The sequence below is a fragment of the Chelonia mydas genome, chromosome 3 (genome assembly GCF_015237465.2).
Source record: "Chelonia mydas isolate rCheMyd1 chromosome 3, rCheMyd1.pri.v2, whole genome shotgun sequence".
NCBI lineage: Eukaryota > Metazoa > Chordata > Testudines > Cheloniidae > Chelonia > Chelonia mydas.
Genome location: NC_057851.1, coordinates 199,134,816 through 199,157,520, shown reverse-complemented (window position 1 = coordinate 199,157,520; position 22,705 = coordinate 199,134,816). Strand labels below are relative to the sequence as shown.

Sequence of the window (22,705 nt, the reverse complement as noted above, 5' to 3'; positions counted from 1 at the left end):
TGAACTCTGCTCATAAATAGGACCACAACAAGAAGCTGAAGGGTGGCACTGACACCAGGGCAGAGTCTATAGTTCCTGACTGACTTTTTTTTCCTCCTCCCAGCTTCTTATCCTGGCTTTCCACCCTGAAGACAGAGACAGGCTGAAAAAGCCACCTTGAGCTGGCACTTCACCTGGAAGAATCCACCTACAGGGAGCTTAGAAGCTGGTCATGAAAATTCCTGTATCCTGATTGGACACAAACTGCCCAGTGGACAGAGGACAGGTATATTCCCCATTTGGTTTTACCAGTCTCACCACAGAGAATAATTGAGTGCATTCTTTTGATTAAAATGTGTTCATCTAGCAATTACTCATTCACGTAGGGCGTACCAGCTGAATCATTTCATACAATAACTTGAAAATTAGATTGTGTTAACATTCTGCTATGGATCTGCTTAATTTAAATAAGTGCAAGTGAAGTCTGATAATTCTGTTTTTACAGCAAAGATCACTCCATTTACAAGCCACTGAATTATTTGCGGAGCAAAGGTTGCAGTTAGACATAAGGAAATCAATAGCAGCCATCTATTATACCCTGTTCATTTGAGTTTTAATACTGCATGAACGATAAGTACACTAACAATGAAAGCCTTAACGATCACAGTCATCATAATGAAATATCATAATTCTTACTTTCATCGGGAGTGAGGTCAGGGTAAACCTCTTCCAGAGCAGCTCTCAGACGGCGCTCATCAACGAATGGCAGCAGAGCAACACCTAATTAAAACAAGCTATTAGTTAAAGATGCAAAACTTTCACAGTCATTGAGCTAAGCCACCAAGTTACACTGCTTATCTAACAGCGAAAGATTAAATGGGTTTTTTTCTCCCTTTCAGTGTAAAAATTCAAAGCAATAGTCAAAAGGATTCAGTCAACATCGTAAAAAAATGTAATTCATTTGTTCCAGAATTTTCCAAATACTTTAGAAAAAAAGGGTTTAAAAAAAAAAAGACCCACCACCACAAAAGCAGCTTTGACAAATACGGCAATTTTCTACAGTACTTTAATGAATTAAGTTTGTATCATTGTGGGCCAAGGACTGCACGTGATTCAATAGGGGAGCCCCTCCAGGAATTAAGAACAATAGCGGGGGTGGGGTGATTAGGCAAATTCACTCAGGTTGTAACACCTCCAGACAGATACCACCCTCCTAGGGAGACTTGCCGATACAAGTTTAAAATGGATTCTCCAAAGGACAAAGACAACAGACAAAGATAAACAGCCTGAGTTTAAAATGACTCAGGGACTTCCTTCTGATCCAGCAAATGGACAGGACCTTCTATCCAAAGGGAAGGTCCCAATCCTTAGGGAAGGGTTGGAAAGACTGACACTGATCAGAGCACTTGTGGAAATGGGGGTGGGAGGGTTGATCTCTGATAAGCTTATTAACATGCGTGCAGGTTCTTTTATTGTTTTAATGTTTTCTCTGTAATGCTTTCACCTTCAGAGTAAGTGTGCTTGCTTAGGAAAAGCTGTGTGGTAACTTAAAACGATGGCTAATCACACTGTTTAAAGCCTCTGAGGAGAAGGCAAAGCAGGACAGCTTTGGCAGTCTGATTTTCTATAGAAATCCCTGTAGGAAGGAGACTGGAAGCCTGGAAAAACACCAATGAGAAGGCAGAGATGCAAGTCTCTGCCCAAGAGAGGTGATGGCTCAGGAGCCTAAAAGCAGGTGCCCATGGTGGACCGCAGAGGGGGAATACAGGTGCAGCGTCCCTGAATTGTGAGAGCAGCAATCCTAGGGTCATTTTTATATTGCATCTATTTTTACATGTTATCATTATATGTTATATACAAGAATAGCTTGATTTTTCAGATTTCATGCTGTGTTTGCAATGTTGACATTTAATTTTATTTTAAAGTAGTATACAGAAGTCAGAAAATATATATGGAATCCCAATTTTAGTCACTTCTGATTATAACCATGCTCCGCGAAAGACAGAAATGAAATGCTATATACTTAATACAGGAATCTTAACTTTTTAAAGTAATTATTTCATTTAAAAACATTAATCTTTAGTATTTACTTTGCTAAACTGAATTAATTTTTTTAAATCTGGACAATTTTGGAAATAAGATTTAAAACTCTGATTCATAGTAACACATGGCATTGCACGGTTACAGGTACCCATTACCACAGAAGCATCCTTTACATAGTTCAGTTCAAGGTTAACACATCATGCCCCTCCAAAGCAAGCAAGTCCACTTCCCTGAATGGATCAGAACCAGGGGGAGGGTGCATGTGTGCAAAGAGTAACAACTAGGAGAACAAACTGCAAGAGACTAATTGTTAAGGGGATTTATACACCTATAGTTAGTAGAATGACTGAACAAAGATCCACTGTTTTACACCGCACTGTGAAAAGCAGCTGGAACGAACCGAGCAGGAGCAAACTCCAAACTGCTTGACTCATACCCTGAAAGCAAATTCTCAGCCAGAACAGGATTGGTAGCACAATATACATATGCTCCAAGTCAGTGAGGATTATTTAAAAGACAGGCAACCTGCCCTTCCGTACTAACTGAAGTTTCCAAGAACTGCCTAGTGTACACCATGTTGCAGTGGTCTAGCCCTGAGGCTATGGTAGTACAGCCTTGAAGCAAGAAAAGCACGGAAATAAAGGATAACTCCAGTGAGGTCTGAAACCAGGAGGAAAAGCAGCAACCTTGTGGCCAGGCACAGCAGAAGAGGCTTAAATAAAATCACCAACACACATGAATCCAGGAATAAAGAGCAAATTGGTAAGACTCGTCCATTGCAGATAGCCACCGCTTCTGGTATATACTCAAAATGATTTCCCTCTGCCAGAAAGTATCAATTCTACCTTATCCAAATTGATCTAGCCACTGGAAGACAGCAGTAAAGGAGATCATTCAGGTTCAGTGAAACAGGTGATACAGCAAAGTATCATTAGAAACATTAAAGACCATCCATATTATCCATTATATGTATTCCAAGAGAAAATGGAGGCCCTAGTCAAGATTAAGATCCCATTTTGCTGAGCAATGTACTTAGTGGCTCCTATGGTTATTTCCTGTACCACCCCTTTGCATTCCATCGAACTAAGTTGAGAACAGCCTTTTATGTGATCTAAAATTGGCTTTTCTGAGAAGCAATTAGAGGTGGCAAGAAATTTCTTTTTGAAATTTTGCCTCAGTGTGACATTTGACCAATTTATATTTGAGTAGCTGAAGTCACTCTATTAGTTTTGTTAGACTTGGTTTTCTTTGATCTCCGCCAACATTGTACACTCAAGTGCTTCCCAACCAGGAGGCTGTGGTCGCCTAAAAGTACATCGATTTTCTCATGACTTGGTATTTTTATCGTTACCAATTCTACTGTATGGTTCTCCACAGATATTCCTACTTGATTAGATTCTAAAGACCTACCAGTGATAGAAACTTTAGGTTGTAGATGTGGGGGAATCAGTCTGGAGAAATCTAATCTGACATTGTTTTCCATCCTGAATGACATTTCTCATATGCCTCGTACAACCATTATGTTCAAGTCTAATCAAACAAAAAATTACTCAAATCTCATAACAAAACACATCCAAAAAGATAGGAGCAGGCCATGAAATAAATAAAAGCAGGTATTTCCAAGTTAAAACCCCACTGAAATGCAGCCACTTCTGAGGTGAAACAATGGTAATCCCTTATTGCAAGACAAATTTAAAATATTTCAATTAATCTTTGAGGATAAAAGCAATCCAGCAAAACTGAAGGATGAATATTCACTTTTTAAAATATAGGTACATCTTTAAGAGGAATATTGAAAAGTATAAGTTAAAAATACAGGATTGCTAGATGCTTTTTTGATCAAGAAGATCAATCTATTCCTAGTCTTAAAAATACTTCCTGCACACAATTCCCTCTTAAATATGAGAATGCCAGATGCTAATCCAGAACAAGCAATTTATAATACAACTCGGCTTTTTAAAAAGTTACAAAGCAAGGATTTCAGAACATTGAAAACTCTGGCAAGCTACATGAAACATCATCTTCCATTGTTTTAGGTTGTCAACTTAACCCAGAATCAATAGCTTTGAGTAAAAAGCTGGAGGAGCTAAGGGAGACAGAGAGGTACAACTATGAGACTTTCCAGGACACCGTAGAATGGTCCCACCACCCGGGTTTAACAGCCTCTGGGCTGTTGAAGAGGATGAAAACCTCAGGGAAGGAGAACATCCAACTGGAGCAGAGGGAAACAATCCCAAAGCTCGGATCCTCCTTCCAGATGATGATGTGGTATCCTCTCGCACTGAGGATACCTCTCCAGGGGAGGGAACTCCAGATATTAGGAAGAGACAGGTATTAGTAATGGGCAATTTGATCATTAGAAACATAAGATAGCTGGGTATGCGATGACCAGGAGAACTGAATGGTGACTTGCCTGCCTGGTGCAAAGGTTGCAGATCTCTCGAGACATCTAGATAGGCTTATGTGTAGCGCTGGGGAGGAGCCAGTGGTCATGGTACATGTAGGTACCAATGACATAGGGAAGGATAGGAGAGAGGTCCTGCAGGCCGAATTTAGGCTGCTAGGTAAGAGACTGAAGGTCAGGACCTCCATGGTAGCATTCTCTGAAATGCTTCCAGTTCCATGCGCAGGGCCAGTTAGACAGGCAGAACTGCAGGGTCTCAATGCGTGGATGAGACGATGGTGTAGGGAGGAGGGGTTTAGATTTATAGGAACTCGGGAACCTTTTGGGAAAGGGGGAGCCTATACAGGAAGGATGGGCTCCACCTAAACCAAAACGGAACCAGATTGCTGGTGCTTAACATTAAAAGCAGTTTTTAAACTAAGGGCTGGGGGAAAAGCCCACAGCTGCGGAGGTTGCAGGTGGTCTGGACATCCCTTAGGGAAGGATCTATAAATGGAGATTCCCTATGTTCTAATAAGGAGTAGAGGATGGATGATAATAAAATACAGGTAGGATCTGATGAGAAACAGTCAAAAGAAAAAAAGTCCCATTCAATTACATCATGTAATGGCAGACAGCTAAAAAGTGACAAGTTTTTAAAGTGCTTATATACCAATGCTAGAAGTCTAAATAATAAGATGGGTGAACTAGAGTGCTTCATATTAAATGAGGATATTGACATAACTGGTATCACTGAAATTTGGTGGAATGAGGATAATCCATGGGACGCAGTAATACCAGGGTACAAATATATATTGGAAGGACAGAACAGGTTGTGATCGTGGGGGAGTGGCACTATATGTGAAAGAAAACAATCAAATGAAGAAAAAAAAATCTTAAATGAACTGAACTGTACCACAGAATCTCTATGAATAGTAATTCCATGCTTGAATAATAATATAGCAGTAGGGATACATTATAGACCACCTGACCAGGATGGTGATATTGACTGTGAAATGCTCAGGGAGATTAGAGGCTATTAAAATAAAAAACTCAACAACAATGGGGGATTTCAACTATCCCCATACTGACTGGATACATATCACTTCAGGAAGGGATGCAGAGATAAAGTTTCTTGACGCCTTAAATGACTGCTTCTTGGAGCAGCTAGTCCTGGAACCCACAAGAGGAGAATCAATTCTTGATTTAGTCCTAAGTGGAGCACAGGATCAGGACCAAGAGGTGAAAATAGCTGGACCGCTTGGCAATAGTGATAATATAATTAAATTTAACATCCCTGTGGCAAGGAAAACACCCCAGCAACCCAACATTGTAGCATTTAATTTCAGAAAGGGGAACTACACAAAAATGAGGTTAGTTAAACAGAAATTAAAAGGTTCAGCACCAAAAGTAAAATCCCTGCAAGCTGCATGGAAACTTCTTAAAGACACCATAATAGAGGCTCAACTTAAATGTATACCCCAAATTAAAAAACATAGTAAGAGAACCAAAAAAGAGCCAACGTGGCTAAACAACAAAGTAAAAGAAGCAGTGAGAGGCAAAAAGGCATCCTTTAATAAGCGGAAGTTAAATTCTAATGAGGGAAATAGAAAGGAGCATAAACTCTGGCAAATGAAGTGTACAAATATAATTAGGACGGCCAAAAAAGAATGTGAAGAACAGCTAGCCAAAGACTCAAAAAGTAATAGCAATAAAAATTAAGTACACTAGAAGCAGGAACCCTGCTAAACAACCAGTGGGGCCACTGGACGATCGAGATGCTAAAGGAGCACTCAAGGATGATAAGGCCATTATGGAGAAACTAAATGAATTATTTGCATTGGTCTTCACAGTTGAGGAGGTGAGGGAGACTCCCAAACCTGAGCCATTCTTTTTAGGTGACAAATCTAAGGAACTGTCCCAGATTGAACTGTCATTAGAGGTGGTTTTGGAACAAATTGATAAACTAAACAGTAATAACAGGTTTCAGAGTAACAGCCGTGTTAGTCTGTATTCGCAAAAAGAAAAGGAGTACTTGTGGCACCTTAGAGACTAACCAATTTATTTGAGCATAAGCTTTCGTGAGCTACAGCTTAAACAGTAATAAGTCACCAGGACCAGATGGTATCACCCAAGAGTTCTGAAGGAACTCAAATGTGAAACTGCAGGACTACTGTCGTCTGTAACCTATCATTTAAATCAGCTTCTGTACCAAATAACTGGAGGATAGCTAATGTGACACCAATTTTTAAAAAGGGCTCCAGAGGTAAGCCTGACATAAGTACCAGGCAAACTGGTTGAAATTATAGTAAAGAACAAAACTGTCAGACACATAGGTGAACATAATTTGTTGGGGAATAGTCAACATGGTTTTTGTAAAGCCTCACCAATCTTCTAGAATTCTTTGAGGGGATCAACAAGCATGTGGATAAGGGGGACACAGTAGGTATAGCGTATTTAGATTTTCAGAAAGCCTTTGACAAGGTCCCTCACCAAAGGCTCTTAAGTCATGGGATAAGAGGGAAGGTTCTCTCACAGATTGGTAACTGGTTAAAAGATAGGAAACAAAGGGTAGGAATAAATGATCAGTTTTCAGAATGGAGAGAGGTAAATAGTGGTGTCCCTCAGGAGTCTGTACTGGGACCAGTCCTATTTAACATATTCATAAATGATCTGGAAAAAGGGGTAAAAAGTGAGGTGGCAAAATTTGCAGATGATACAAAACTATTCAAGATAGTTAAGTCCAAAACTGACTGCGAAGAGCTACAAAAGGATCTCTCAAAACTGGGTGACTGGGCAACAAAGTGGCAGATGAAATTCAGTGTTGACAAATGCAAAGTAATGCACAATGGAAAACATAATCCCAACTATACAAATAAAATGATGGGGTCTAAATTAGCTGTGACCACTCAAGAAAGTTCTTGGAGTCATTGTGGAGAGTTCTCTGAAAACATCCGCTCAATGTGCAGCGGCAGTCAAAAAAGCGAACAGGATGTTGGGAATCATTAAGAAAGGGATAGATAATAAGACAAAATATCATACTGCCTCTATATAAATCTATGGTACGCCCACATCTTGAATACTGCATACAGATGTGGTCGCCCCATCTCAAAAAAAAGATATAATGGACTTGGAAAAGGTTCAGAAAAGGGCAACAAAAATGATTAGGGGTATGGAATGGCTGCCGTGCGCGGAGAGATTAAGACGACTGGGACTTTTCAGCTTGGAAAAGAGACAACTAAGGGGGGATCTGATAGTGGTCTATAAAATCATGACTGGTGTGGAGAAAGTAAATAAGGAAGTGTTATTTACTCCTTCACATAACATAAGAACTAGGGGCCACCAAATGAAAACAGGCAGCAGGTTTAAAACAAACAAAAGGAAGTATTTTTTCCACACGACGCACAGTCAACCTGTGGAACTCTTTGCTAGAGGATGCTGTGAAGGCCAAGACTATAACAGGGTTCAAAAAAGAATTAGATAAGTTCATGGAGGATAGGTCCATCAATGGCTATTAGCCAGGACGGGCAGGGATGATGTCCCTAGCCTCTGTTTGCCAGAAGCTGGGAGTGGGTGACAGGGAATGCATCACTTGATGATTACCTGCTCTGTTCATTCCCTCTGAGGCACCTGGCATTGGCCATTGTAGGAAGACAGGATATTGGGGTAGATGGACCTTTGGTCTTAAGAAGTACCTAGAGTTACAGCACACGGAAGGGGAGACATTGGGAGAAAAGGGTTCCTTCTTAATACTGCTGCACATTACCTCCTAAGAAAAGCAGTTAACAGGGATTCCCTATAATTTATCAACATTATGTCATATACTTTGATTTAATCTTACCAAAATATTTGACATCTCATTCTTCTAGCTATGGATATTTTACAGTGTCAATCTACATAATAAAGTTAAAGTTACTTTTCCAAAACAGAATCAAAGTTACCAGAAAGAGTTCAAGCCTATCTAAACACCACCAAAAATCACAAGAAGTGATGTATGAAACTAGTGATTTCAAAGATATTTGCAACTCTCTGCTTAGATCCAAGTTCTCCAAAAATCAAATCCTCAACTGCAATAGCACTGCCAATCCTACACGATGAATTAACAAGATCATGTACAATCAGGAGAAGTCAATTTAAACAGAGGATTTAAAACTCTTCAAGATTGACACTAACTTGCCAATAGTCCTTGAAAATCCCTTTGATTGACAAGCCTCTAAAATACTTGTCTTGTAGTAAATTTCCATCCTTAGATTTTTTTTTATTTTAATTTTTTTTTTTTTTTTTTTTTTTTTTTGTGGTGAAGATTTGCAGGACCATGCCTAAAAATGTGTAGTCAAAGATGCAATAGAGTCAACCAAAAAACAAAACATGGCCTGAAGATATTTTTGGCACAATTCCATAGTAAGAAATAACTAGATGCTTACATGTAGCATTTAACTTAGCTGCCCTATTAAGATGTTTCTAATATTAAAAAGGATCAATTTTCTTACTTTATTTTTGCATTATCTGTTGGTATTAGTATTATCCCTTCTCTCTTTTCATAGACTCTTCTGAGCCTCCCACTTTCATCAGGTTCCTTCCCCTCCAATAAGCAGCTTGTTTTGGCCTCTGTTATAAGAGAATGCACACTTGACTCCCACAACTCATCTTCGAGCTGTTGTCCAAACAGCCCCTGTCTTCACCCCTTCGTCTGCAAACTCCTTGAAATCATCTACAACCACTCTCTCACTTTTCTTTCTAGAGGCTCACAAATAGAGCCTCAATTCCTATCCACTCCTGTGAAACTCACTAAAATCAGTAAGAGCCTCTTTCTGAGCAAATCCTAGACCCTATATATCATCCTCATCCTACTTGATTTATCAGGTGCCTACAAGGATATCCCCCTTCTTGAAATCGTGTCTGCATTTGGCTTTCATTACTGTCCTCTCCTTGTTCTCCACTCACCTCTCTAACAACGCTTTCAGTGTTTCATTTGGAAGGTTCTTTTTATCTCCCTTCAATTTTTGGTAACTATCCAACAGGCTATCTTCTATGCCTTCTCTTCTTTCTCTCTCTGTGCTCCCTCAGTGGCAATCTTATTCACTTGCATGACTTTGACTATCAACTTTGTGCAGATAACTCTCAAACCTACCTCTCCACTCTCCATTCAAACGCATGTCCCTGCCTGTCTTGTTGACATCCCCTCATGGTTGTCCAAGTCTTCACCCAAAACTATGCTCTTGGTGTCCTGCCCCATCCCTTGATGATCTCTGTCACCATGGACAACATGATCTTCCCAGTCGCTCAGACCTGTAATCTGGGCATCGTTTTTGAATAAGTCCAGTCTAGCTATAGATCCACCACATTCAAGCAGCATTTAGAACATTGCTACTACCTGACTAAGTCACCCTGAATTTCCATCAAACACCATTCCAATCTCTGTTGCAAATCTGAGCACCTCTCTCCATTAGACAGCAACCAGATCTCACCTCCTCCAGGCCTTATCATGCCCACATAAGCTTGGAGGGGGCTACCGATGGGAAGGTGGCGAGTCAGAGAAAGTGCATGAACCCGCTGGAGGTGAAAAGGGAGAGGACAGTGGAGATCTAGATCTGGGAGTACACACTCCAGAGCTTGGGGAAAAGTCTCTGCACACCTATTTGCACCACAGGGACTTGTATTTTTTCCTCACTATTGTGTAACGTCAGCAATATGCATAGGAATCATTTCTAGCCATACTAGGGATCACCATTTCTTATAGAACAAAATCATTAGCAGCATCCAGAATTAGTAGACCAACTAAACAAACTGAGTTATTCTATACGAATTAGATTAACTAGGAAAGAAAAGGATGTTTTGTTATTTCTATTTTTGGACACTTGGGAGGACACTACAATGATGGAGAGCACGCAATTGACTAGAGGTTTCATGGGAGGGCAATGTTGTATTAAACTGGCAAAACACCTAATTTAAATATTGACAGAATAATACAACTAAGACTTTAAAGAAAAAAGAGTACATTAAGTACTAAATATTATTTCTTCATTCTTAGTTTGTATGTACCTGAAACGTTTCTCTATTGCCTACAGCATTGTTCACAAGGAACTAATGAACTACTGATTGAACAGAATACGATCCATTAATTAAATGCAAAGGAGACAAAAGACATACTTATATAGTAAGGCTGATAAAGAATAGAAAAATGATTAATCTATTTCTGGCCAAAATTAACTGGTTCAGAATGACTGTTAAAATTACTATTAATCATTGCTAATCCTGGATCAGTTACTGAATCATAATTTGCTCTTCACATGAATTTATTTTTTTAAAAATCTGCTGTAAAATGCTCTTTCCTTCCTTAAATAATGCATTCAAATATGACAGTAAACCTCATTAATCATTATCTAATTAAAATCCTTTCCTATTTTGTTCACCTTTTTCAGACATCCCCCAAAATGAAGATTAAGGTTTCAAGTTCAAATAGAGAAAGATCTTAAATTTCACCTTGCCAAGCAAATTTCTTCCCATTCAAATCAATAGCAAAATCTTCAGGGTAGAAGTCAATTATACTTGATTCCTGCATTTGAGAAAAATCAAAAGACCATTAGAAACAAATCTGCATATAGCTGGATGAACCTTCTCTGTTTCTTATCCTGCTTAACACAAAACTGTTTAATATGGCTAATGAAAAGGAACACACTGTATTATAAAATACCATCCAAGCTAGAAGGCCGCAGGAGAACCCCACAAACCCAACAGAGAGTCAAGGATTGATAAAACAAGACAAGCAGGATAGGATTTTGGGGGAATTCAGGAGAATGGAGCTAGGCCTCCGCTTCTGGAATAATTTGCAGGGTTTCTTGGAAGCAGAGGAGATTTTGGATTTGCTCTAAGGAAATGAGGTCAGGAAAAGTCATTTAATATATTCAAACATTTGAAACAAAAAGATTCACGTTTCACAAAGCTGCATGACCAGACAAGTAAAATTGTTACTCTCCCTGGTCAGTATTATTCCTTTAAAACAAACCAGTAGCAGAAAGAGAGGATTCTTACTGGATCCGTCATGAGCTTCCGCCATGTTGGTGGTAGAAAGTTACCACTAGCAGCAGGAAATACTCCCATGAGTTGTTCAAGTGGTCTGAACTGCCAAAACAAAGAAGGGAAAAATGTGAGTGACTTCCAATAACCTATTAAAAGACAAAATAATAAATGAATGTCTCTTACCGGTTTTGTACCCTTTTCGAAGTCTGAGGGCAGGTCTGCAATACCTTCAAAGTCAGAGGCAAATGGCGCATAATGGAAAGGATAGTACCACTTCCAGGAAGCACAACCCTAGTTTTGCAAGACAAGAGACGAATAAATGATACAGCTCAGAAGAGCTAAATAGTCACATATACTATTAGTGGCTATCGAAAGATGACTAAACTTAACCCAGTGTGAGCACCAGTGTTATAGCCATGTCACGGATAAAGTTAAGATCTGTCAAGGGTATTTTTAGTAAAAGTCAGGGACAGGTTGCGGCAATAAACAAAAATTCATGGAAGCCCGTGACCTGTCCCTGACTTTTACTAAAAATACCGGGGTGGGGAAAACAGACAAAACAGAGCACTGCCAGAGGCTTGCAGCTGCCCCAGCCCTGCTGCTGCCCCTGTGGGAAGGGCTGACCGCTGCTGCTCCAGCCCCAGGGTTGCTGATCCAACCCCAGCCACTGTTCCAACCTTGAGGCTGCTACTCCTGCCCCAGAAGTCACAGAGGTCCTGGAAAGTCACTGAATCCCTGACCTGCATGACAGATTCATATCCTTAGTCACAGAACTGGGAAAGTTACCTCCCAGGTTCACTGAGGAAAGAGTTGCTAGTTCTAAATCTCTTTTGAAATTGGGCTACTCCACCAGAGTTCAGGTCAAGGCTGAACAGATGTGTCCCAAGAATTCAGCAGAAGGCTATGTGGTTAAACTCAATGGGCAGTGAAGGAGACTGCAGGGACTTCCTGAAGAACTTTTGAGACAAAGTCTTAAGTCAACACATTCCTTTGTGCCTGTTACCAGAGATAGAACTGCTTCATCCACAAACACATCCAGAAGAGGTTCTCTGAACAGTATTCCAACAGCCACTCTTGCCAAAGCAGCGACCTTACTCATGAAAGTATGACTTCTCCTACATTACTTGCATACTCCCCCTCTCCTCAAAATGCATAGAAGCACATATGTAGTTCTAGTCCTAGTTCTTAATCCTTGGCTGTGTGTACTTTGTCTGCAGTTTGTGTGTTAGAATGAGCAGAGGTCACTTAACGAGAAGTAGTTACTATTGCGTGTAGTTTCTGCATATTCCCTAGAGCGATGTGCGTCTGGAACAACAGAGTTTCAGAACCTTCTAAAAAGCCATGCCACAAGCCTTCCTTGCAACACTGAATGTTTGGTAGCCACAGCTGTAGGAGGGGCATGCAGCCCCAACTGCCACGGTATCTAAGAGGATAAGGCAGGAGGGAAGTATGAATGTGTGTAGGCAACTATCTTAGAACTAGTTACAAGTAACCTCTTCTCAATCATATGTGAGGTGGCTTCTACATATCCAATACCTTCCCCAAGATGGCAGGCTGAGGTGTTCTAGACAAATAGTGATTGCTAAGCTGCCTTCTTATGGTATCCGCTTGAGAGGTCATAAAACAAAATAGTGTTTGTAAAGGTGTGAACGGAACTCCATGTTGCATCCTGCAAATATCAAGTATGGAAACATTACTTAGGCAGACAGATGCTGTCTTGGTATTAGTTAAATGAGCCATAAGAGAGAGAGGTATTCAGACATTATGTAATAAGTAGCAGATTTCACTACATAACGTCTTTAAGTGGATAAAATTACGTGGAAACGGTATTCCCTCAACACTGATCTTCTGTATATCTGGGTATCTGAGTGACTTCAATGTCTTGGTCCCATTTAACCAAAAAGTTTAAAATTCCATATAACCTTTCAGTATGAAGTCATGTCTCCCCAGGAGGCACGTGATACTTTGGGAAGGAGCAAAAAGCATAACTGACAACTTTGGAGAGGAAATTAGTACATGGTCATTGGACAACTTTTGTCAATCAAAGCTCACAACTCACTCTCCTCTCAAGTGTAAATGTGATGAAGAATGCTCTCTTAAGGCAAAAGATGGAACAAAGAACCATCAAGTAAGTTTCCTACTTAAAACTTTGATCAGAGCATTCTACAGCATTCTACTTTGCTTGTACGTATGCCTGTGCTTCTTTAGGTATAAAACTCAAAATAAGATTGCAGTCAACCTGAACAATAGTCACAACGAACGGTTTGGAACAGTTAAATCTTGACATTTCTTGATCATTTCACCACACAGAATCCTACTTTTGAACAGGTCTTAGCAAGTTGGATACAGAAGAGATTAATTCAGTGAAGCTGTCCATTAAAAAGCTTGAAGATGCAAGCAAAAAAAGTCTTTGTTCCCTTTTTAAATCTAATCTTTGTAAGTTTCTGAAAAAGATACTTTTGTCAGCTGTTGATAATCAAAGGAAGACTCACAGAGTGAAATCCTGTGGAAAGTGATAAATCTTAAAGAATGGAAGTGGTCTCTCAAATTCCTGAAGAAGGTGGTAAGCCTTACAGAGTTAGCTGCAGAAAAAAGCCATTCTGACTGCTTGGCTAGCTGCTGAATCTTAAAACTGTTCCGTCTTTCTAGCAAGCACAGGTTCTCTTTCCTACTGCTTCTTCAGACACAGGACACATGCAGAGGCACTAGGTCGCATGCCACCGTCCTAATGGGTTTAAACGCAACTAACTTCAGCTTCATGGTCTTCCATAGGTCGAGTGAGACCATATCTGATTTGATGGAATTTTAACAGGGAAGAAGGACAAGAGCACGTTAAGTGAATGAGACTTGATCTGCTGGATTGGTTACTCTGTTCACTTTTCAGAATGGCCTGCCTTCATGAATTTGCAAATTATGTTGTGGAAACAGTGGTACTACTTTTGACTTCCTGTGTCCATTCACCTCCACTGTAAAGGAAGTTTTTGTATTGCTGTCAGTTAGATTGTTTTACACGTCCATTTTTTCTAGTCTTCTGCTTTTATTCTTCCTCTGATGCAGTTTATGGGTAAGCCAGTGAATTTCATGACATTTAAACTATTGTCTCCCTGAGCATCATTTCTTCTTCAAGTGTAAAGTGATCCTTTTCAAATCCCAAAGGAGGGCTCTTTGCCTGAAACTATTCTCATAACACAAGAACTAGGGGTCACCAAATGACATTAATAGGCAGCAGGTTTGAAACAAACAAACGGAAGTATTTTTTCACACAATGCACAGTCAACCTGTGGAACTCCTTGCCAGAGGATTTTGTGAAGGCCAAGACTATAACAGAGTTAAAAAAAAACACTAGATAAGTTAATGGAGGATAGGTCCATCAGTGGCTATTAGCTAGGATGGGCAGAGATGGTGCCCCTAGCCTGTTTGCTAGAAGCTGGGAATAGGCGACATCACTTGATAATTACCTGTTCTGTTCATTTCCTCATGGGCACTTGGCATTGGCCACTGTCGGAAGACAGGATACTGAGCTAGATGGATCTTTGGTCTGAGCCAGTACGGCCGTTCTTATGAAAGACAAATTCATCTACACAGCTTAAGTTTCTAGAAGCTACGCTTTAAAACTAAACCAGATAGAGTTAACAATTAGCCTACTCCAGTCCACTTCAGATTTTAAAAAAAAGATTGTAGTTATTAAAATGAGCAATGTGTGTTTGCACAAGAAATAGCATCTTTATGGGAATAGGAATTTCTGGCCAACAACTTGCAAACATGTTTTCTACCGTTCATATTTAGCTGTCATGCAATCTCAAAACTTAAAGAATGGCAAACACCCTGCCTTGTTACCTACATGAAAGTGAAAATGGCACACCAGATTCACTGAAGATTCACTGAAACCTAAAACACTGTTCACCCTATCCTCCACCTCTAAATGCAGTATTTCATTTTAAAATACAAATTAAAATCAGTGACGTAGCAGACCGATCTAAATCGCAAGAAAAACGAGTAATAAATTTTGTATTTAGTTAATATAACCCCACTTACATATCATATTTTCATACTGAAATAGCACCAACAAAAACTAAACAGAGAACACACCCTACAAACAAAAACACACCACTGCATACTATCTTTGCTACTTGATATTATTTAAACTATCTATTCCCACTTCATACAAACTTCAGCTTATTTTGTTCTCAGAGCACGAAACTAGTTATTAACCATCATTGCTACAATCCCCAATATGTCTAACTAATCTCTTGCCAATCTGACATCTCAATTATCAAAAGATTTAAATCAGATATAGATTACTTCAATTATAATGCACTTCATGAAACATCACTACAGTCCACAGAGAAGACTGACAATTCTGTACCTCTCAAATTCTTACAAGCATTTTGCATTCTTTCCCCTTTGTTCACTCATTTGCAATTAGTTTTACCAGCCCTTACATTTCTATATTCCTCAATTCAAAGAAAAAGCTTGGTAGCTTCAAATATTTACAGTGCCGGACATTTCATAGAATATCAGGTTTGGAAGGGACCTCAGACAGCTTTTATTCCCTTAGAAACAATCCTCTGCTGTTCAACTACCGTTAGTAAGAGAATATTAAAATGACTTATTGATGTTGTGATTAAGCATGAATTTTCTATAATATTTTATGAATCCTACATGTGCCTCAGTTCCCTATGTATTTTGCATGGCTTGCCAGTGGGGAAAAAGGATTAAGTTTGCCCTTAGCACAGGCTAAATAGACATAGGCATGTGTGTTACCTGGCTGCGAGAGCCTGAATGGGTCATTAAAAAGGACTGGCCGAGGCAAACCCCTTATCAACAGAAAACCCGAGAAGACAGTGGAAAACCCAATCATCAGGACACTGACATACCAAAGGACCCAGGGGGAGATGGATTTCCCTGCCTCTCAGTAGGGAAGCTGAGCAAAGACCCCAGCTCAAGAATAAAAGGACTGGAAGGTGTGATGGACAAGAGCTGGCTTCTGGAGGAAGCTGGGGGGCCCCTGCATCTGGGAACTGACTAAGAACATCTGATAGAGCCTGAAAATGGACTTTCATTACAGGTTGGCTCAGGCTCTGGGTTAACAAGAATGGACTATGCTTTAACCATCATTTCTCTGTGCTAACCTAAGGACTTCCTATGCTGTGTCCAGTTGCCTAATAAACCCTGCTGTTTTGAAAAGCTGTTAAGAGTGTCACTGTAAACAACAGGTAGAGGCGCATTAATCCCTGAAGAGAATACACGTCTCTACCTGGACTTTCCCTCAGCTGGACTCACTGAACAGAGCTCAGCGTGAAGAAGGGCTGCAGCCCAGAGATTCAGTCTCAAGAGGCGGTGAGGCCTACCCCGAAGGAAGAGCGAGACCCCTTGAGAGTCTGGCTCACTGAAGCGGTTCCTCCAAGGTTCTGTTCCAAAGCTGGGGGTGTAGCACCAATCCTATGGATCCGTGACAGATTACAACCATGATCTACTGAAAGACAGATGGGCTGCAGACAGGGAAGAAAATTAAATTTAATAGAATAAAAATTCAAGTACCTGATAATAGTATCTGAGAACCCAGCAAAGCCCTTCAACATAAGACTGTACAACTTTACGACGGAATTTCTCATCAGACACATCAACATCAAATTTGTTCTTATAGTAGCGCTGTTTCCAACCAGATTCCCATAACCTACACAAGAAGCACAATTAGATTTTAGTTTATAATCATTTTCATATTACATATTTAAATGTCACAGATTTTGCAATGAAAGCTAAGGCAAATACTGTATTAGCATGAGGGTAATGGTAAGACGAGCATCTCATCTCAAGAGATGCACCAATTTAAAGTCACTTACACCCTAAATTACCATTTGATTTCTGACAATATCTTCTACTAATTTAAACCTGGGTTTGCAGAGGGTGGGCAGGGACGGACGGAGACACAAGAGCCAGAGGAGTAAACACACTGGCCAGGGACTGAGAGGAAAGTTATGATTGGGGAAGCCAAACTTGAAAGTTCAGGAGTAACACCCTGAGGAGCAGTTTAGTCCTTATTCTGTGCTGCCTGGACAGCATTGTGATTTCTACAAAAGATGCTGTTCCTGAACCCTGCTTGAGTGGATAAGGATAGTTTTCAAAAAATAAAAAAATTGAAATCATTTTTATTTTTAAAAACAAACAAACCTATTTAAAGTGTGAAGCTATGACAACCTATGTTAAGACCTAAACTTACTATAATCCATTAAAAGCACTTAAACAAAGATATGCTGCATCAGAGAGCTCTCCTCAAGTTTTAAGGACTTGAGAAAGGAGCTCCCTTTTTCAATTAGATACAGAATCAGGGGACAACCATCTAACTCAGGGGTGGGCAAACTTTTTGGCTAGAGGGCCACACTGGGGTTGCAAAACTGTATGGAGGGCCATGTAGGGAAGACTATGCCTTCCCAAACAGACTGCCCCCACCCCCTCCCACTACTTGCCCTCATCAGAACCTCCGACCCCCTCAACCTCCCCATCCTGAAACCCCCCACCCCTAACCACCCCCTGGTACTGCAGCCCCTATCCAACGCCTCTCGTTCCCAGTCCCCTGACTGCCCCAACCCCTATCCACACCCTCACCTCCCGACAGGTCCCCTGGAAGCCCAAGCGTATCCAAACCCCCGTTCCCCATCCCCTGACCGCTATCTACACCCCCGCGCCCTAACAGGGGCCCAAGGACGCCATGCTTATCCAACCCACCCCTATTCCCCATCCCCTGACCGCCTCCCCCAGAAGCTCCACCCCATCCAACCGCCCCCGTTCCCTGACTGCCCCCCAGAACCCCCCGCCCCTTATCCAACCCCCTTAGCATGCTGCTCAGAGCAGCATGTCTGGCAACTGCGCCACCTGGCCAGAGCCAGACATGCTGCCATGCTGCTCGGCAGGAGCTCGCAGCCCCCCCGCCCAGAGCGCTGCCCACGCAGCGGTATAGCTGCAGGGGAGGAGGGAAAGCGGGGGAGGGGCCGGGGGCTAGACTCCCCGGCGAGGAGCTCAGGGCCAGGCAGGACGGTCCCAAAGGCCGGATGTGGCCCCGGGCCATAGTTTGCCCACCTCCGATCTAACTTCTGAGGTCAACTCAAGCTCATGTACTGCATTATCTATCTATACCAGTGGTCCCCTTGCAACCCACTCAACACACAGCAGCAGCGTATGGGACATTCTCAGGACCATACAGGTAGTATACATATTGTGTGGATGCAGCCCACATAACACAGAGCTGCATATGCGTCCCACAATGGTAAACAGGTTCAGAACCATTGATCTAGACTATGTTCAGTCTTTACAATGGAAGAAGTGCTGATATTTTTCCAAATGTAAGTGCTTCCAGTTTGTTGTGCAGCAAAGCTTTTGCCTTAATTACTTTTGGTTTTGTATTTTCATTTGGACAAGTTCAAAGTTGAAAAAACAACTGGTAGCTGATAAAAAGCAGGCAAGCTTGTTTCAAAGGCATCTAAATATGTAGACAGGTGCTATTGAAAAACCAGCTAGGAGCCTACTTTGCACTGGATTTCAATGAGAATTAAGCATATAAGCTTCTTAGGAACTTTTGAAAAACCTAACAGGCACCTATCTGCATCTTTAGACACCTAAGTATCTTTGAAAGTCTGGCCCACAGTCTGTTCACTAACTATCGTTAATACTTCATTTACTAAATCAGTTTTAAATGCAAAACATGTTTTGGTAAACCATCTTTGTTTCTTTATGTATCCAGTGTACTTAAAGATATTGTTTTAGTTAACCAAAACAATCCTAAAATGTTAAGTTTTTTGCATTTTTAATTGAATTCTGATTTCCATCCAAATGTGGCTTGCACAAATCACAAGTAAAATGACAGCCTAGTACATAAGAAACGGATCACTCAACATTTTCTAAAATAATAAAAATGTAAAAATTAAGAATGTGAATAAATGTATGTTGAGCTTCGTAATTGCTTAAATAAATATGTATAGACAGTGCATCCTAGTTAGCAAAAAGTAACCACCAATTTAGTGTGATGGCTATATTTGGTTGATATATTAAAACATGTTTATTTGCAACAAATGACAATAAACCTGTCTTTAGGAAAAATTAATAAGTATAAATGCAAAAATATCAAATATTTAAATCAAGGTTTCCTGCTTGCCAATTTATACTTCAGTGTGAATGCACAGGAAAGAAAAGAAAGAATAGTTTGGCATAAGATCAAAGGACATTGATCAAATATGGAATGCAGGATGCAGTGATGAATTTGTTACGCAAACTTTGCACCCTACTAAGATTTTAATGTGCTACACTTAAATAAACTTTTCTTCCTCTCTGTACCTAGGTCCCCGCCCCCTCCCCAAAAAAACAACAAACCACCACCACCAATTGGTACATGTCTCATGAAGCTATTCTAACTAGGGAATGAAGTGACAGTGGATTTCTCTAGCCTTTCACCTTTTGAGATCTTGGTTCAAACCTTATTTGAGTTATGAGTGAGTTGGCTAAACTTGTTTTCACCTTATTCCTACCCCTTCATTTATTTAATCAGAGGGCATCTTGCTCAAAGCTAACATACATACCCAGTATAAAATCAATATTAAAAGATGCATTTCAGTAATCAATATAAATAAAGCTGCACACCTAGTATAACTGAACTTTATGGGTTAAATAGCTCAAAAATTCACTTGCAAAACAGTGGCATTCAGCTCACATAATCAAAGCTAAACACTGAATGTCTAGCCAATTTAGCGCTTGGTCTCAAAGGGAGTAGTGGCTTGGAGGACAAAAACCTGTATGCATACTAATCTAGATACTTAGATTTAACAGCTATAGTTTACACATCTCACTGGAATTTACTGAATATTCTAACCCTCCACATTAATTACTCATGGATAAAAAGATCATAGGAAAGCATCTGAAGGCACTGCTGCTCTAAGCTAAATGGCATTAATTAGGCTGCATCTACTTCAGCAATTTGCTAACAAAGTGCTACAAAAAATGGCTTCACCTGATATTATCCTCTGGCTCAGGTTCACTGTCACTGTCTTCTGCTTTTCGCTTAATTCCTCCTGCTGGGGAAGGGGTGCCATCAGAAGTGAAACTAGTATTAGGAGATGTTGAAGGAGTCTAGGGATATAATCATATATAAACACAGGAAACAAGGGTTTTATTACGCATTTCATATTCAAATTAATGGTTTTGTGTGAAGAATTAAGAACATTTGTTATTTTTACTTAAAAAAACAAACTACATGCTACATAATCCTAAAATATTAGGAAGTCCACTAGCATAAAATAGAGCTTTATAATAGGAATCAAACACTGGAATGTAAAAACAAAAAACAACAACAAAACATGAAATTTTTGTGACAAAGCATAAAACGTTTGGTATAGCCCAGTCTAACAGTAGGAATAAAAAACAATTGGATACAAGGCTTATTTTATTACTTCTCAAAAAGAAAAGGAGTACTTGTGGCACCTTAGAGACTAACCAATTTATTTGAGCATAAGCTTTCGTGAGCTACAGCTCACTTGAGCTGTAGCTCACGAAAGCTTATGCTCAAATAAATTGGTTAGTCTCTTGCATCCGATGAAGTGAGCTATAGCTCACGAAAGCTTATGCTCAAATAAATTGGTTAGTCTCTAAGGTGCCACAAGTCCTCCTTTTCTTTTTGCGAATACAGACTAACACGGCTGCTACTCTGAAACCGTTTATTACTTCTGTTTATCATGGCAGAAAAACAGGTCACATGTGCAGACTAGAATATAAAGATGACTTAGACTTCAGAACTGGCAGCCAAATTTAGAATATTTCTGAAAATTGCAAGTGACCCTCTATTCAAATGTAAGTATTTTAACATAGAAGAAAATTTTAGGAAGTAGAGTTTTAGGAAGTCTCTCTTATTTTTGCATATCACAGTTAGAAGATATTTACGGTAAATAAAACTTAAACACTGAAGGTTGTGGCAAACCGACAAGCGCTAGGAAGTTAAAGTTCTGATGAAAGCCTCAAACAATTTGCTTTAATACACAAAATTTCAGGATTAAAGCAAGTAATAAATTAAAAAGGCAAACTTATTTACCCAGGCTTACTGGACAAAATACTTATTAGGAATGGAGAAATTTTTATTGAAATGTACATTTACTGTTTGGATGGACAAACAGAGCAAAAGGGGAATCCTTACTATACACTGCATACTAGTGACTGTTCTATAGTCAACTCTGGTTAAATGTTTCCACAACAACCACCTCTAGTTTTCAATCACTCAACTTTCCTAAAGTTTGCCTGCAAGCAGGTATAGGAAATTTTTAAAGAAAGTATAAACAAATTAGCAGTTCAGTCTTTATTTTTATATAAAGATATTCCCCTGCATTACAGAAAATTGATTTTTGAACAGCACTATAACTGAAACAGAAACTAGAAAGTTAAAACCCAGCCACTGTGAAGCTAGCCATTGCAAAAACTGGTTGGAACTTGGCTAAGTTACAAGGCCCTAGGCAGGGGAGAACCATTTGCACATACACAATAGATATTTCTTTCCACCAGTGCTCAAAAGGGAGATACCTGTACATAACGTAGAGCTGCCTGACTTAGCTGCATATTAAGTGTGGACATCTTCTACGGTCCACTGAACGAACCAGAGCTAAATAGCTTATGTATGTGCAAAGAGTCATTCAGTATGTAACACTGACAACCAACACTAAAAAATACAATTGGATGAGTATTTTTTGAATACGCTGTTTCAGAGTAGCAGTCATGTTCGTCTGTATCCGCAAAAAGAACAGGAGGACTTGTGGCACCTTAGAGACTATCCAATTTATTAGAGCATAAGCTTTCGTGGGCTACAGCCCACTTCATCGGATGCATAGAATGGAACATATAGTAAGAAGATAGATAGATATATTACACACATACCGAGAACATGAAAAGGTGGAGTAAGAGGCTAATTAATTAAGATAAGTTATTATCACTGCAGTGGTCCTCAAACTTCTGTACTAGTGACCCCTTTTCAGATAGCAAGCCTCTGAGTGCAACCCCCCTTATAAATTAAAAACACTTTTAAATATATTTAACACGATTATAAATGCTGGAGGCAAAGTGGGGTTTGGAGTGGAGGCTGACAGCTCACGACCCCCCACGCAATAACCTCGCAACCCCCTGAGGAATCCTGACCCCCACTTTGAGAACCCCTGCTCTACTGCACTAAGATTAAATATCAAATGGTGCACCTTTCAATTTATTTTCAAACTGCAATTTTTCCAACAACTTCACGGGTGTATTCACTCAGAG

At 40.0% G+C, this 22,705-nt stretch overlaps 1 protein-coding gene across 2 annotated transcripts in view; it reads right to left on the bottom strand.

Moving 5' to 3' along the window:
- The window catches only part of XRN2 (5'-3' exoribonuclease 2), an 85,364-nt gene that overhangs the window by 34,820 nt on the left and 27,839 nt on the right, over positions 1–22,705 (bottom strand). For both annotated transcript variants that reach the window (XM_037896241.2, XM_037896243.2), the window contains exons 16-21: positions 20,424–20,542; positions 16,967–17,102; positions 11,609–11,716; positions 11,438–11,527; positions 10,889–10,961; positions 676–759 (exon numbers count right to left, since the gene is read on the bottom strand). In XM_037896241.2, the coding sequence (XP_037752169.1) occupies positions 676–759; positions 10,889–10,961; positions 11,438–11,527; positions 11,609–11,716; positions 16,967–17,102; positions 20,424–20,542 (610 nt within the window). The remainder of the gene's footprint in view (positions 1–675; positions 760–10,888; positions 10,962–11,437; positions 11,528–11,608; positions 11,717–16,966; positions 17,103–20,423; positions 20,543–22,705) is intronic.